Source organism: Cebus imitator, unplaced genomic scaffold (assembly GCF_001604975.1).
Source record: "Cebus imitator isolate Cc_AM_T3 unplaced genomic scaffold, Cebus_imitator-1.0 Scaffold303, whole genome shotgun sequence".
Classification (NCBI taxonomy): domain Eukaryota; kingdom Metazoa; phylum Chordata; class Mammalia; order Primates; family Cebidae; genus Cebus; species Cebus imitator.
The window spans coordinates 1,593,926-1,611,556 of record NW_016107618.1 but is presented as its reverse complement, the minus strand read 5'-3'; the positions used below and the strand labels follow the sequence as shown (position 1 = coordinate 1,611,556).

General features: G+C 37.3%; 1 protein-coding gene across 1 annotated transcript in view; it reads right to left on the bottom strand.

Moving 5' to 3' along the window:
- Window positions 1-5,416: 5,416 nt before the first annotated feature.
- Window positions 5,417-17,631, bottom strand: part of SLC7A11 (solute carrier family 7 member 11) — a 71,117-nt gene continuing 58,902 nt past the window's right edge. The window contains exons 8-12 of the mRNA XM_017502885.2: window positions 17,394-17,497; window positions 16,495-16,591; window positions 14,812-14,961; window positions 13,389-13,566; window positions 5,417-6,266 (exon numbers count right to left, since the gene is read on the bottom strand). Of these exons, the coding sequence (XP_017358374.1) occupies window positions 6,205-6,266; window positions 13,389-13,566; window positions 14,812-14,961; window positions 16,495-16,591; window positions 17,394-17,497 (591 nt within the window). The 3' untranslated portion in view covers window positions 5,417-6,204. The remainder of the gene's footprint in view (window positions 6,267-13,388; window positions 13,567-14,811; window positions 14,962-16,494; window positions 16,592-17,393; window positions 17,498-17,631) is intronic.

Sequence of the window (17,631 nt, the reverse complement as noted above, 5' to 3'; positions counted from 1 at the left end):
CCTAAGAGAGTAAAATGTCATTTCCTCTCTGAACATGAATAACATCAAAGGAAGAACCCAGTTCTTCAGGCTTAAGTAGGAAATTTATAGAAATTTGATTTATAGCAGTAGTAAAAACATTCATAAGGAAAAACTATTAGGTAACAATTTTCTCCAAGAAGAGGATCAGATTACTTAACATTGTTGGAGAATTCTGGTGGTTTGTGCAATAATCATACTGATTTACATTGCTTTTTTTCTTTCAGAGCAATAAGAAAAGTCTATGGGATAGCACTTGAAATAATTCATATACACAGTCATTTAACATAGATCATTTCTAGTTGAATATAAGCATACATTCATGGGAACAATCTGTTTCATTCTTCAAAGCATGTTTCTACTTTGGAATGAAGGAGAAATTATAGGGAAACATTAATTCAAAAATCCTTTGAAATAAGACAGTTCAAACCTAGGACCAGGGAACCACATTGCATTGTCTCCCGGTGTGATATGACTGTGCTTCCGAGTATGCATCCAATAAAGTTAATTAGTAGGAATACTTGAAGTCTAATTTTATAATCCACATTTAAGTTAGACCGCTCACAACCCAACAAATGATACAGCTTTAACCTGAAAAGGCCTAAGAGGTTTTCCCACAAGATGCTGTGCAAACTACCCTGTCCACAAGGTACTCGAAAAACAGTCACTGCTGCAGAAGAGGTACCTGTGCATTACTCTTTTCCCCCTCTGGCTTTCAGCACAGCTTTTTGAGGCTTCCACAGGAGGTAATAAGGACTTAGCAAGCAGGTTTCCTAACCAGTATATTAATTCACTTGAAAGTCATACTTTAAAAAAAATCAGTAGTGTACACGTTGAGGGAAAAAAAGCATGTTCACTTCGAAACAAGTGTGGCCCTCTGTATGCCTCTCAGATGCCTGACACCCTACAGTTTTGTGAGAGAACTGTTAGCTGCAAAGCTGTAAGGGCAGTTATTGGTACTGTAAATGTACACTCGATTCAAGTACACTGAAACACACACATGTAACAGATAGCTATTAGGAGGCCGTAACCATCCTCTTGCATTTTAAGGTCAATAGTAACAGAGAGGAGGGAGAAAAATAACTACCAAGAAAATAAAACTAATTGGTAGATTCACACTAAAAAAATCTGGGTGATCATATAAATTCATTGTTACGAGGTTAAGGGAGGACAATTATCTCATAACATACGGAAAATTGGTGAATTTCCTGTGAGACCATGATTTATGCTTTTGTGAATCTATATCTGATCTAAAATTAGACAAAACATTTATTTTTAGACACCAACTAATTTGAAAATACAAGGGAAGAAATAATTATCTCCCAAAATTGACTATTAAAAAATCATTTTTAAGAACAGTACCAATAAACTAAGGACTACCTAGACATCATGCTCTTAGACATTATTTTAAAATCTTTTTTACGTACTGTACTAATAAAGTAAGGGGTACCTAGTGATCACACTTTTAGGTATTATATATTTTCACACAGATTTAAAATACTGTTTATGGGAAAATTAAGCTTAAATACATGTATAGGTTATAATTATTTTGCCCATATACAAGTAATGTAAACAGAAGCTATCAAGGTGACCCATTATCTACTCTAATTTATATCCACGATGGGCTTCTTCCCAGTTACACAATGCCATATTTTAGTTCCTCACTTTAGATGGTTAGGAAAGCAAAATGTAGCTCTGTAAACTTGATCAGCACCAACGTACCACATATTATGGAAGGTAAAGTGAAGCAAGAATGTATTCAAGTAAAATAAAATATCTTGACTCATGGGCATTCAAATCCCACATCTCTCTATATTTCTTTCCTAAGAAAAAGGGCTATAATTAAAATCCAATTTATTATTTTTCTATAATTCAGAATCAACATATAAAATATGATGAAGGTGAAAATATCTACCTATATATCACATCATATATGATGAGAAAGCCACTTGTTATATATGGATATTTCAATTAATTCATAACTTAAATTTAAAAATATATATCCTTCGTATTTATTTCTCATAGAAAAAAGTAACAGAAATTATTTTACCTTACTCACAGGGACAAGGCAGATTTTGTGGGACTAGAAGTATACACAGCTTTGCTGGTCTTCTTCAGCAAAATTAATATAGAATTCCTGATGCAAAGTTAGGTTCAGGAACTCGAATAGAGCATGTCTAAGTGAGGGGCACTGAAGCTTAGGTTTCATTAGCTTCTTGGGACATCCACCTATGCACAACAGACAACTAGTTTTTAATATTTCTCTGACTATATTGCATAACATTAAAGTATTATTACTTCCAGTCACATACTATCTTTCATTTCCTGATTCTCTGGACTTCAGTTTTATCTTTCATACCCTATACCTCAATTATAAAAGATCAACTTTAACAAAGGTCAGAATTACTCCGCTTCTTAGCAGTATATTCATCTGCAAATCAAGATAAAATAATGAGTTTCCTGTAGACTGATTACAGTTCATGAGGAATTCTGTTGTATAATTATACTCTTGTTAACCCTCTACTGATATGTCCAATAGTAGGGAGAAACAATTTTACCAGACACATAAAACAAACAGCAAATCTGTTTCGACCTGAACATTTTAGTGTTAGAGAAACCACCATGCATTGCAAGTGTCACCTAATAAGCTGTCCTAATTTTGTGTCCACAGGGCTGAGGACCTACAGTCTAAATGCATATGCATGTTTGGAACTGAAGTCAGTTAACTTCCCTAGGACAAATCTTTACTCTTCTAAAGAAGGACAAGAATAGGGTTTGTTTTCAGCTAACCATTTATAATGGCTCAGTTATCATTTGTTCAAAGGAATAGAATCTAATACTTTTAAATGGGGTCAAAACAGTACCATGAGGAAAATGTGTACTGCACATATTTGTGATTGTGTAAGAAGAATCATTCTTTTTAAAATCAAATTGTGTTTTAGCTTTAGAAGTCTTTACTCAATCTTTTAAAATCAAAATTAAATATTTGAGACTCCATCCCCACAAAAATGAAAAAATAGATTAGTTGTTTTAAACACTATTCACTGATTTTGCTTTTCATGTTATAATAAACTTACATATATAAACATCTGAATATGCATGGTATAAAGTATAGGTACAGCACATGTAGCAGTAGTATGACTGTGCATATAATATAAAAATATGAGAAAAATTTTACTTATATAAAAACATGTATTCATAAATAAGTGTGCAGGAGAGTTTTTGAATGAGAATCTGCTTTTTACATACTACCATTTTGAATGAAAATTATGGATACTGATTTCCTGATTAAAGGAACTCTGTCTTGCCATGATGTGTCCTAAAAATAAGCCAAAATACAACTTAATCTCCATCACTTCGTTTCTTAATTACCGATTGACTTTTTTCCTGCTTAAAATGGCATTATAAAGGCAGAGAAATTTAATAATGCAAAAATCACTTTTGAAAGTAAGAGAAAGAATAATTCTAGTTACCTTTTAAATTGGTACTTTTAAAGAGAAATTCAAATCAAAAATTAATTAATTAATTAAACGCTGAGACCAATCTGCCACTGTGAATATAAGTACATTAACCTCAGGAATAGCGAAGAACTACACAAACTTTCCATGAGACTTTACCAGTCTTTTTTCATTTGGCAAGAAAAAGCTCAGGAAACATTTCTTGTTTAAATTCTATGAACCTAGACTATGGGAAAAAAATAGAAATAAAAAAGAAATTCTTACCTCAAGCAACATATGATAGGGAGAGATGTAGACTAATGAACAATGTTTACTGGAAATAGGAATTATAAATCAAATTTTGAAAACCCTGTGCTAAGAAAGGAAGGAGTTGTTATAAATTCACTTAGAGACCCAAACATTAGGTTTGGCTAAAGAAATGTCAGTCTTGAATACATATTAAATATTTTCAAGAGCAAAAATTGAAATTACTGAATTGGGAATGCTCCAAGTTGTAAGTCATCATTTCTACTTCGGACAATTGTCTATGAACTCTATGTTTGCCTTTAATAATTTTAATTGGTATAATTCTTTCAAAACTCTTTATTTTCAAATGGACAAAAATTAAAGGATGAAATATACTTTGGCCATGACTAACCATTTTATCTGAGATATTTATAAATTACAGTTTAAATTTCAACATTATATTGCTCTCATTTATAAGTTTCACAATATTTTTTTTTCTTTCTTTTTTTTTTTTTTTTAGACAGAGACTCCTCTGTCGCTGAGGCTGGAGGGCAGTGCTGCAATCTCAGCTCACCACAACCTCCCCTTCCTGGGTTCAAGCGATTCTCCTGCCTCAGCCTTCTGAGCAGCTGGGATTACAGACGCCTGCCACCACGCCCAGCTAATTTTGTATTTTCAGTAGAGACGGGGTTTCACTATCCTGGCCAGGCTAGTCGGTCTCAAACTCCCGACCTCATGATCCGCTCGCCCCAACCTCCCAAAGTACTGGGATTACAGGTGTGATACACAGTGCCCAGCCCACAGTGTTTTCTAATACTGGCATAAAAACATCTTCTGAACATAAACATTCATCCACAGTTTCTCATTCTTTCAGATTTCTTCTTATCAATTATCCCCTTTGCAAGTTAAATAATAATTAAGGTGTGGAAATTACTGACAAAGCCTAAATATAGAGGCGGAAATTTTCTAGAATCATCAGTTGTAAGTCCTAGTTAGCAGTAACATTTCCTTCTCAATTTTTATGTCAATATATGCCTTTTTCTAATTAATCTGGACAGTTTCATCTGAAGATATAGATAGATAGATAGATAGATAGATAGATAGATGGATATAGATATAGATATTTTTTTTTTGAGATGGAGTTTCGCTCTTGTTACCCAGGCTTGAGTGCAGGGGCGCGACCTCGGCTCACTGCAACCTCCACCTCCTGGGTTCAAGCAATTCTCCTGCCTCAGCCTCCTGAGTAGCTGGGATTACAGGCATGCGCCACCATGCCCAGCTAATGTTTTGTATTTTTAGTAGAGATGGGGTTTCACCATGTTGACCGGCATGGTCTTGATCTCTTGACCTCGTGATCTACCTGCTTCGGCCTCCCAAAGTGCTGGGATTACAGGCGTGAGCCACCACGCCATGCCCGAGATATTTTAACAGAATATAAAATGTATAATGAAAATGTACAAAGTGTCAAAACTCATCATTATGTAAAAATAGTCATAAATTTTAAAAATTGTTCAGAATTACTAGCATTGCATGTAGATATGATTATAGCTATGGGACTATTGTTTTGGACATTTTCTTTGTCAGTGATTTCTCTCAGGTTGACAATGTAATTTGAAGGTTTAAAAGTGCACGGGTTTAGATATATTCATCAGGGGTAAATTATTAGTAAAACAGGTGGTTGTTCTTAAGGGGATTTAATACCAAACTGACTCTTCCTCTAAGAAGTGTTACATATTTTCCTGATCAAATTGATGGGAAAAAAAAAAAAAAAAAAGATAGATGACTATAAAACTTCCTGATAATGAAAAAAAAAATCTGACATAATAAATTCTTAAGGATTTTTACTCAAACATAATTCCTCGATGTGTCTCATAAATAGTAGCCCCTAGAAACTCCTCTTTAATGTATTCAGCATTTTCCCTCTGACCTTTGTTCAAAATGCTCTGGGTATAATCCATTAAAGCAGGATTGTTATCTAAATTGGTATCTAAAGGGAAGCAATGCAATGTCAATGTAAAATAAATTTGTTTCTTTCCTCTTGGCCATAATCATGATGTATCCATTTTTTTTCAGAATTGAAAACACTTTTCACAGTATAGTCATCTATGGTGTATAAAACCATGTTTACAAAGCCCATATACACAGAAAAAAATCTCAGTCTTCAATGAGAACTTTCTTTGCCATGCTAAGATATATTGTAGAGAATGACCACAGAGTAATTGGCTGTTCCGTTAGTCTTTTCTCCTAACCCCAATAGGTAGGTATCAGAGACTCAAGAATTCTGCGACTCACAGAACTGCATATTCGTTTTCTGTAACTACATAGAGTTATAACTAAATTTCTTATAAATTAGTTTGAATGTGCTGAAATATATGAATAGAAATAACTGACTCCTTTAGTTTATCACCAAAGTTAGAATTCCCTGGATTTTCAAAAGACGAAGTAAAAATCCCTATTGTGTGTCTTCTCTTGGGCAGATTGCCAAGATCTCAAGTTCATCAGTTCATAATTTATCTTCTTCTGGTACAACTTCCAGAATTATTTGCAATGATCTGGTTATTCTCTCTACAAAGAAATAAAGAGAAATTAAAAACGCATAAAAATCAGAAATGCATAAAAACAGCAAACTACGAATTATTTTGGGTTGAATACCAAAAACACACAACCGCCTATTTCATAGAGCACTTTCAAGAATTATTTACTTCATTAGAATCCTATCATGCTCAATTAATTTGTCACTTCTATAACTTCCCATGATGGCTTCTCAGCAAGAATAAATTAATATTTTGCATTAAAATAAGGACTTTTATTCATGAACCAGAAGGCTGAAAATATTTTGAGACAATAGGACCAATATATAAATAATGTTTCAAAATACACTTCATATTCAGTTTAAAATTGTTTTTTTTTTCCACCTATGAGATTACAACCAGTTCCTCAGAAGAATTGGGAGGAGAATCAGAATATAATTTTCATTCTCAAACATGTAACATATTATTGAGAATATTGTCTTATCTCCTAGGGCCCAATTTGCCTAGTCAGTACAATGAGAGTCTAAATCAATGAGAGTTAAAGTGTGGTTCCCAGACCAACAGAATTAGCTTCATCTAACACATTAGAAATGTATCTTTCAAGCTCAATCTTAGACCTACTAAATTAGAAACTGAAGATGGGGTCTAGCCACCTGTAATTCTGATAGACACAAAAATGTAGGAACTTAGGGCATCTTGAGAGAGGCTGGCTCCAGTGTGCAGAAAAAGATCAATCTTCTTTCTTTGAGAGCCATTGCGCTAGATGATTTCTAAGGCCATTTTATCTCAGCAGAACTCTAATACCTTGGTTTCTGGGGACATTCGTTCTTGTTTGCTTCTTTTTTTTTTTTTTTGAGATGGAGTTTCGCTGTTGTTGCCCAAGCTAGAGTGCAATGTCATGACCTCAGCTCACTGAAACCTCTGCCTCCCAGATTCAAGCAATTCTTCTGCCCCAGCCTCCCAAGTAGCTGGGATTACAGGCATGTGCCATCACACCTGGCTAATTTTGTATTTTCAGTAGAGACAGGATTTCACCTTGTTGGTCCAGCTGGTCTCAAACTCCTGGCCTCAAGTGATTTGCCGGTCTCGGCCTCCCAAAGTGCTGGATTGCAGGTGTCAGCTACTGCGTCCCCGCTGGTTTGCCTCTTATCTTTGTGATTAATTCCTACACACTTTTTTCAACGTCCTGCTAGTCCTGGAGCAGTCAGGGCCTAACATCTTGATGGTTTCAGACTCAGATAGTCTCTCATATAGAATGTTTCTCCTCATTCATGGCTTGTTATCCATAATAGCTCCTTTCAAGCCATTTTTAATGACATTTAAAAAGATATTTTTTTCAACCTTTGCTTTCTGTGTTTGTCAAAGATGTTGTTCTCAGCACATTAATTTTACAGTCTACATCAATTGTAAAGGGCCCAGCACAGTCGTGGCAAATTATAAATACTATGCGAATGTTTCCTAAATAAACTGCGTTTTACACAGCCCACTCTTTACATTGAGATGTAAGTACAGCAGAAGGGAGCACACTCAAGAGCAATTAAAGCCCATATTTTCAGAAAAGGAAAATGAAAAAATTATCCTATAAAAATAGGCATTTGTGGCCTAGCGCAGTGGCTCACGCTTGTAATCCCAGCATTTTGGGAGGTCGAGGCAGGTGGATCACGAAATCAGGAGTTTGAAGACCAGCCTGTCCAATATGGTGAAACCCCGTTTCTCCTAAAAAACGCAAAAATGGTGCACACCTGTAGTCCCAGCCACTCAGGAGGCTGAGGCAGGAGAATCGCTTGAACCCAGGAGGAGGAGGTTGCAGTGAGCCTAGATTGTGCCACTGGACTCCAGCCTGAGTGACAGAGTGAGACTCCATCTCCAAAAAAAAAAAAAAACAAAAAGGCATTTGTGGATTTGTGGGAAAAGGAAATATTCATCAATAGTTAAAGAAATGTAGCTTAGGCAGAGAAGGGGCGAGGGATATGTGACAGTAGGTTAAAACAAACAAACAAATAAAAAACCAAGAGATCTCAGGCACCTGCAACAGCCAAATGAAAAGTAGGGGTATTCAAGAGACATCATCTCCAGCCCTGCCTCCCTAGAGAGATCCTGCTCCTAGCCTCCTGAACTAATCTCCATAATGACTGCCCTCCTCACTCGACATGAAAGCCTTTTTCAAAAATGTCTCTCAATATTCAGGGACCCCAGTTGTCTGCTGTCTTAGACTTCTTGTTTCCCCATGTCATCACATTGCCTCCATTCAGACAAATGAGAAGCAACTTAGATCCTGCTGCTTTCCTACTGTGTCCTATCTCCTTCTTAAAAGCTTGGTTTGGATCCCTGATTCAGGAGCACACAGCCAAAGAATCGCTGTTCTGGCTTTGCCCACTTTCTGCTATCTTTCATCTTCCTTTGTGTTCAATCAGCACTGTTGACGATATCCAATGTGTCTTTCTTATGAGAGCCCTCTTGGAATTTCATGATTTGAATGATTGTCATGGTAATGAAGGCTTCTACAGAGTAATTGATTTTGACCATGAGTGCATGTTGGAGTCACACCAACTTTTCCTTCTAGATTATCTGACAGCAGTGGACCAGACAGGGGAGCTCAAGAGGGGCAAGTTTGTCTTTAAAGAAGCTTCCAGCTTGCCTGGGAAAGCTGCAGAGCATGTGGCATTCAGCTGCCATGTCTATATCCATGTTCAAAAACAGTCTTTCCGCTTTAAGGGTAATCATCCATGGTACTATTTCTTTACATAAAGGTGTGTTAATGAGTCTGCATTTGGTGTTTTCAGTAACCGTAAGGTACAGGACCAAGTAACAGTTGTAGTATTTTTAGCTTTACCTTTCATGTTCCCTAGTTATTCTTGAAATAATTTGAAACAACAACTGACCCTGCAAAATTTGATCTACTCAACCATACCTAGCCCCAATATGGGAACTACAGCAAAAATTGCCTATGTTTGTGATGCAGCACGAGGCCATTTTTTTCTGGACGTCATCACAAGCATAACAGTATTTATTTAAGGCTACAAAATATTTTCACCAGCGTGATCTCATTTTATCTTGACAGTGAAGACAGTTTGGGCCCCTAAGAAATGTGGGCAAGTTTAACTAATTTACATTTTGCACCACAGTCTTCATGAAAAGTCTGTTAAAGGCATTATTCAGCTTTCAGTCACTTATCATAAATGAAGTTATCTTGACCCACTGTATGCAGCATATGCTTTTAGGGCTCTGGAGCTGCAAACTTGCTGCCCACAAAGATGCATTACAGTCATTCTGCTGTTTCCCAGTCTGATTTTTTATAATCAACGATTTTGCTTAAATAAGGCTGTCCTCCATCTCTCTCCCTGAGCAAGAGGGACCCACTTCCAGTCACCACACTCAACCCTGTGACAGGGTTTGGCTGATAAATAGAGACAGCCAAGAGCAACGGCTGCTGTGAGTCCTGGCTCGGGTCTGCCAGGGCTTGCCACCTTCGTGTATTTACATATGTCATTGGAGTATCTGCCCCTTTTTCCTCCCGTGAGAAGCTTGTGTTTCTATAAGTAAATAAATAATATAACTAACCCACCAGAAGAATTAACCATTCTGTCATAGATGGCAGAAAAAAAGCTTTCTGTGTATCTCACTATTCCCTTAAGAGCACGTTTTCTTTTCTCCCTAGAAATGCTATCAAACAAAAGTGGCTCCATACTGGCATCCTGTGGCTGGAGAGATTTATCAAATCTCTGAAAATCTCAGCTCCTCGGATTCTGAACACTCCCTGGCTGTCAGTACTCAGCAGCCTTTCACCATTTTCCAAGTGCTATTTGGTTACCTCTCATTTTTCATGGAAACAACCTGTGTAAGACATATTTTGATAGACTATCATTTTCACAGGGCTAATCTACTCGTGCATATCAGGGTAAAAATAAATGATAATATAAAGGTGATGGAATTTTACCAAATGAAAGGACATGATATTAAATCATTGAACAAACTGCTCCAAGTGAAGGCTGTTGGTCTCTAAGTCCACAGTGGGTTTATCTCTAACAAAAAGATCATAGAGTAGCTGGGAGAAGGGTCAGGGCGCTGCTTCAGGATTCTGTTGTTTGGTGTCTGTGTGTGTTTTGTTTTGGCCAAAGGCTAAGAAAATACTTCCTATTGCAGCAATAAATATTATGAATTTTCTTTATTTTACTACAAGAATGCTGCCTCAGAGAAAAATCAAACAAAATTACGGAGGATTGTTGGTTTTTGCTACTCACTTTCAAGGCAGCTATAAAGATAAAGAGTTACAACGCTCGCAGTTTAAAAGCAGAATTGCCATGCTCCCTGGTAAGACTTAATGGCATTTTTGAGAACCAAATAACCATTATGGGACTACTCCATTGCTGCTAGTTTCACAAATGGCTAACACTAAATTTGGAGGCCTTGGAAATGTTCAAAACATCATTAGAGATAGAAAAATAGCAAAAAAATTTAAAAAAACAAAAACCTTCAAAATTACATGAGCACCAAAAGACATCAATGAAGGATCACGCATGAAGTCTGCTTGTTAAGATGAACAGACAGAGAAATAATACAAAGCACACACATGTTTGTTAGCAAGAGGAAAGAACTAGAGTTGGCTGACCCCAAACAGAAGGAACAAAAGGCCTGCTGTAGTGGGACAGAGCAATGGCTTCGCACTTTCATCATGCTCCTTCTCATTCCAGTCGAACTCTAGGACCACCTGCTCTTTCTTCCTCAAGGCTCTTAATTTTCTGTGCTGCTCAGGGGTTTTAACTGTCTCAGTTAGTAGGGGAGACGGACATAGAGCCCACAGCGATGAGTGCTAATCTGTCCTAAATGCTAGCAATGAATAAAGCAACCCTAATGCTAAATGTTATTTATTAGGCTCCCTTTTCCCTCAGAATAGGCTCTATATTTAGTGTCTAGAACACAGAAAACTTAAAAAAATTCCACAGAAAACTAGTGTGATCTGAGAAGAAATAGAGATTAAATACTCAGTTAAGGCAATCGGTGTGCCTGTGTCAGCCATAAAGCACCTCATTTGTATAGTAACATTTCTTTGGGGAAACAAGAGCCAGATATAAATAGTAGTATAAGATCTAAAGATGCAAAATTCCAATTGAAGGCTAATAAAAGGTATTAACAAAACTCTGCTTTAAAGGACTGGCTTCTAAATGAGTCTGCACAGCACACTAGAGATTCGATATGCATATCAAGTTTTTTGTTTGTTTTTTAGTAACAGTGGCATTATTTATTAATAATTTAACCAGAAATCCCCCTAAACCTTTAACTGGAATTTAAAAAATTAATTATGGTAAAGTAAGTAAATTAAAACAAAGAAGAATTATGAAAGCGATGTTCTAACTCCCCAAATTCACCAGCAAGAATAGATCTGCCCCTCTGGCTGTACTTGTTACCTACCTACTTCTCTCTCTCTCCCTTCTACAGGAGATCCAGTCTAGAAAGAGTATGAACTTAGAAGTCAAGCAGATATGGGTTCAAATCCTAGTTCTATGGTTTAAAATAGTACACTCAAAAGTAAATTCTCCATTTTCCTGAGCCCTGGTTTTCTCATCTGTACTTGAGAATAACAGCATCTCACACATCAACCTTGTTGAGCATTGGTTGAGATGGTCATGTGGATCACGTAGGGGAAGTGACCCAGGAAAGCCTCTGACAGAGAGATATGCTTTCAACACGGGTTATTCATAAGAACGCTTCCTACCTAGTGATCTACTGTGTTTCTCCTCCCCCAATTTAGCTGGACACCAAGTCCTGTTGGTTTTTCCTTTTAGTATATTTCACTTTCTCTCAGACCCTGATGATACTGCCTGTGTTCAGAACTCCCCTCAATTCTCATCAGGATTGCTGCAAACTCCATATTCTGTCTTTAGCCCCAACCTATTTTAATCCACCCTCACAACCCCCAGGGTGATTCTTCTAAACTATAAAGCAGCCTGCATTTGAATTTCAGCTATTCTACTTTATAGCTGTATGACTTGGAACAAGTGACATGCATTCTCTCCTGCTATAATTCAAAGCCTATTAAATTGGGGTAATAATTTTTCCTGCCTCAGTGGGATATTGTAAGAATTAAATAAAGCCTTGTCCCCTCCCTGTGTCCATCTGTTCTCACTGTTCAATTCTCACTTATGAGTGAGAATATGCGGTGTTAGGTTTTCTGTTCCTGTGTTAGTTTGCTGAGAATGATGGCTTCTAGCATCATCATCATGTCCCTGCAAAGGGGAACTAATTCTTTTTCATTCTTTTTTATGGCTGCATAGTATTCCATGGTGTATATGTGCCACATTTTCTTTATCCAGTCTATCATCAATAGATATTTAGGTTGGTTCCAAGTTTTTTCTATTGTAAATAGTGCTGCAATAAACATAGATGTGCATGTGTCTTTACAGTAGAATGTTTTATAATCCTTTGGGTGTATACCCAGTAATGGGATTGCTGGGTCAAATGGTATTTCTGGTTCCAGATCCTTGAGGAATCGCCACACTGTTTTCCACAATGGTTGAACTAATTAACACTCCCACCATAGCACATCTATACCTATATAACAAACCTGCCTGTTCTGCACATGTATTCCAGAACTTGAAGTAAAAATTTTTAAAAAAGAAGTAAATAAATACATGTGCACACACATGTGGAAGCTGCTATTGTTCTCTTCATTGTTCCTGTTATTATGATCCTTCATGAGTCACCCTTCCTTTCCAGGTAGTGTACAGTAATAAAGTTTAAGACATTTGCAGGCCGCTGCCTAACTCCCCAATAAATCTCACATCACTCATCAGGTCACATGTTATGATATAGAATCACTAAACTGCATTCAACCCAGAAGAAAAATAATTGGGTTAGTAAGGGATTCAAAGACAGATTAAGTCATTTAGAGATCTACTGATAAAATTTCATCTAAAACAAAGCTATTTCTCCTAAGAAGTGATTACAGCAGCCCAAACCAATATCCTTAAAAGATTCAACAGCGATACATTAAACGTCCTTCCTGCCAAAAAGTAGTTCCAATTAAAATGCAATAGTGTTCGCAAATCATCAGTTGTGCCACTTATATTTTGAAACATCAAGTACATTATGTATGTACACCTTTGTGGGTTTTCTACGTGGTCTTGCACAAGGTCCTGAAAGTACTGAAAATTCTTACCTGACATTATTCTAAACCACCTGGGTTTCTTGTCCCATATAATAAAGAAATAATATGCAGGCACCCCAGTCAGAGTGATGGCTAAGCCAATCCCTGTACTTAATGGGTCCGAATAGAGGGAAAGGGCAACCATGAGGAGGCATGTGAAGGAAAACACAGCTGGGATGAACAGCGGGATCTGGAACACAGAACACAAAAAAAGCCACTTCAAACATGTCCACACAACAGAAGCAGGGTCTGAGATGAGTGTGTCTGTCATGAGACACATTTTAGTGACAAACTGTAGTCATGTGACCAGGTGACAGGCACCAACGTGCCTTGCCTTAGTAGCAAAATCTCTTTCATGGCACACAGATAATGTATCAAACATGCTCCTTTAAATGTAACTCAATTTAAATTGTTTTTAAATCTTTGGATAGAACAAAATCTAAGGACAAGAAAGGATATTTTTATTAGAGATGTTCTGTTGGAATTATTTTACTAGACACCATGACGATTTGTGATTTTGATCTCAAAAGATTGCCTCATTGATAATTATGATCAGAACCCACTTCAGTGTGGAGCCAAGAGGACAGGCTGCTTGTTACATGTGAAAGTCTTTCAGTGCATATCGATTTTCTGTTGAGCTTCACAATAAGAACTGCCAGGAATAAAACGGGCCAACTCCTATTCAACCGCTAATAAAGACGCTGCCAGCGTTAGGCAATGAATATTATTAGAAACAAACCCTGACAACATGACTGACAACATTATCTATGCTGTTTCCTAGAAGCAAATAAACAGTGAGGTCAAATCAATCCATGAGCGTTCAAGTCTGAAGGAGATGACAAGCGTCTTCTCCAGTCTCCAAAACGGAAATGCTTACTCATGGTAAAGGGGCGTTACGTGGTAGATTCATAGATCTTCTCTTTTCCTGTGTATTTCACATTCCTACTGCTTTTAGAGTATATAGTATAAAGAGCAATGTAACAAGTCACAGCGTTAAGTACTTACAATGCCTGTTTTGTAGCAGCCACCTTTTTGGAATTGGCATTAATGAAGTGTCTCTCTCACTCGTTCTCAGCATGGCTGTCTACAACCCCAGCATAAAGACAGACAGAAGTAGCCCATACGCTGACTCGATCAGGTCATTGAACACATTCATGGAAAATCAACATGCCAAACATTCATTCATACCATCATTTTTCAAAAATGTGACAGACCAAGTTCAGCACATCACATAAAAATGTTGATGAACTATATTTTTTCCAACTTAAAATAAATCCCATAGGAAAGCACTGCCTGAAAGAGTTAAACAGTTTGATTCCGCAGGCTGCTGCCCCCAGCCCAACCTCCCCATCTCCCCATCGTCAAGCTCTGGCAACGGGAGGACTAGGTACTAGGTGAAAGATTTATGTAAACCCATCAAGATTGCTGAGGTTACCTTGAAAGGACGATGCATATCTGGGCATTTGTATCGAAGATAAATCAGCCCAGCAACTGCCAGCCCAATAAAAAGCCACCTGGCAAAACTGAGGAAATTCAAAAGACTCTCGAGGTCTCCAGAGAAGAGCATTATCATTGTCAAAGGGTGCTGAGGAGGGAAAGGGAGAAAAGCCAAGCTTGGTGAATTCAATGAAAACACAGATGATAGACAACGATAACCTCACTATGCATTATGATCTTTCTAAATGATAATGTATACTGATAAACTATCATTGTGGTTAAAACCTGGATTTGACTCATCTATTTTCTATATTCTGCTGTCATAATCCATTTACACACTAGTAACATTATGAGAGTGACATCGCCATTACACTTTATTCGAGTGGAATTCTACATGAATGTTGGTTCCTTTTGCATTTGAGAGAAGATAATATGTTTTCAAAGAGTAAAAGAAAGGGTATTTGATGACTCAAAATAGAAAGACTCAAAGATTGGGATGATTAGTAAATAATGAATAATAAACAGCTAAAGAGACCCAACTGGAAGATTTGCGGAAAGCTCTGTAAATGCCCTCTGATGTGCTCTTGGCTCTCCACACACAGGAAGCACAGACACTCATAGGTGATTCTGTTGGCTCTTGATTGCAAAACTTGGCCTTTTTTACTCCACATATACTCTCCCCGTGTGCTTGCCGTGTGTGACCCTCAAGACCACGGAGAAGAATGAAGCGCAGAGATCAGTTTAGCAAGTCTCTGCAGCTGCACATGCCAAGGACAGCATGACTGATAGCGCAGGCTTAAAATGAAAGCCCTCTTCACGGAATAATACATTCTGTTCCCACAAGTGACGTTAACGTCCAGATTCTGCACAGGGAGTACACATACTTTAAAAGGAAATTTCAAGGAAACACTCTGAAACAAATTAAATGCATAAAAAAAATGTTCAGTGCATTCTATGGTGCTCCTGACAACAGATTCCAGCTGAGAGAAACGTAACAAAATCATCAGTAAAAATGAATATAACATTGCCAATGGGTATTTGAGGACTTTTACACCTCATACAGTCTTTTGTAGCTCGCATTTCACAAACACTTTTCTCTGCATAAAGAATTTTACAACTCAAATTTACATTGTGGGGCTTTTATTTTATCATGATGCTGTGATAAAGAGTGAGACATTTGAGAGCAAATGATAAAAGACATTTGCTCTCAAATGTGTCACTTTAAATCACAGCATCATGGCACTGTCTAGGATTTTATCCATTCTTTCAGTAATTTTGTGTGCATTTCATTATAAGGGGCCTAGATCATACCACTGGGTACTTTTTAGACTGTAGCTTTTTGTTCTACTTTCCTTAAGCCATTGGGACTTAATACTCTACATCATTTTCTGTGAGGTGCGACGTCTATGAGAGGAGCCAAGCTAGTCATTTTCCTTAGACCTTACACATTTCTGCAAAGGTGAAAGAGGGGTGATGTGATTTTTGACCCAAAGCATCAAACAGTCATCAGAAACATGGAGTAAAAGGGAGTGATGGAAGTTACCCTGCCTCCCAAACTCCACTGTGACACACATTAGCAATGAATGAGAAAGTGAAGTACTATCTAATGTCTGGTTGGAATTCCTTTTTGCTAACCTATTATTCAAGGTTATATCTATATATACTTGTTAATATGCATTACCAAAACAATAACAGCTGGCAGAGGAGTGTGCTTGCGGACATGAATCATGGAGAGGATTTCTGGAAGGTGACCCTCTCGAGACGCAACATAGAATAACCTGATAGGAGAGAAATGTGGGTGGAGTTTACTGCATGATTGATCATTTCAAAGGGAAAATCCGGAAATCCCGGAGAAAACTTGCATCTTTTTCATACCAAGTGGTTCGGCATTTCTTAGGTGATTGCCTAAGTTTCACTTTTCAAATAAGGTGGAGAAACATCATAGGAAATCTAAATTTGAATTTTACAAAATCTGCCAACATTATATTATTCTTTGAAGAGAAAAAATAGCAATATCTGACTGAGCATAGCTCTCCCTACATATAAACAGCTGATGGGGAATTTAGTTCTAGAGTCATAGTGTTATATGTGTGTCCTGAATCCAATTCAACAGACACACGCATACGCACATCCACACGCACAGGCAGCATTCGCGTTTATCTGATTGGGTTTTAATCTTACATTAAAACAAAAAGAATTTTGCATCAAACTAAACAAAGGAAATACAGATGGTGGGGTGGTGATTTCTGATATCTCTTACTTTACTTTTTTCCTGGCATCTTCAGAGAAACAGAAAATTATATCACCAGAAATAAAATGCCGTTGTTAGACTCTGTGGAAACACTATTTTTTAAAAAGCCACATGTCCGTCTTCCAAATAAGCTATTAATAGGCAAGCAGTGCCCTCTGGTGGACAGAATAAAACGTGCTGTTGATACTTAACACCAACATTTCAATCTTGCGTGTCCCTTTAAAAACAACAGGTTTGGAGGCACTATTTCTTTTCTTTTTAAAGTTACCCTTATCACATCCAATCTCAAAAACAGAAATGTGTTTCTGGAAATACATGAACTCACTCACCTGGAGACAGCAAACACACCACCATTCATGGAGCCAAAGCAGGAGAGGGCAACAAAGATCGGAACTGCTAATGAGAAATTTCCCAGTAGCCGCTCAGAAAAGGTCTAGTGAAAGAAAGGATGAAGCAAATTAATGCTTTACCAGAAAGTGGAATAAAATGAAACAATTTAGGCCAAACTTGCTCTATGACTTTCTATTAGCCTGGTGATACCTGGATGTTTTATAATTTTTCTCTTTG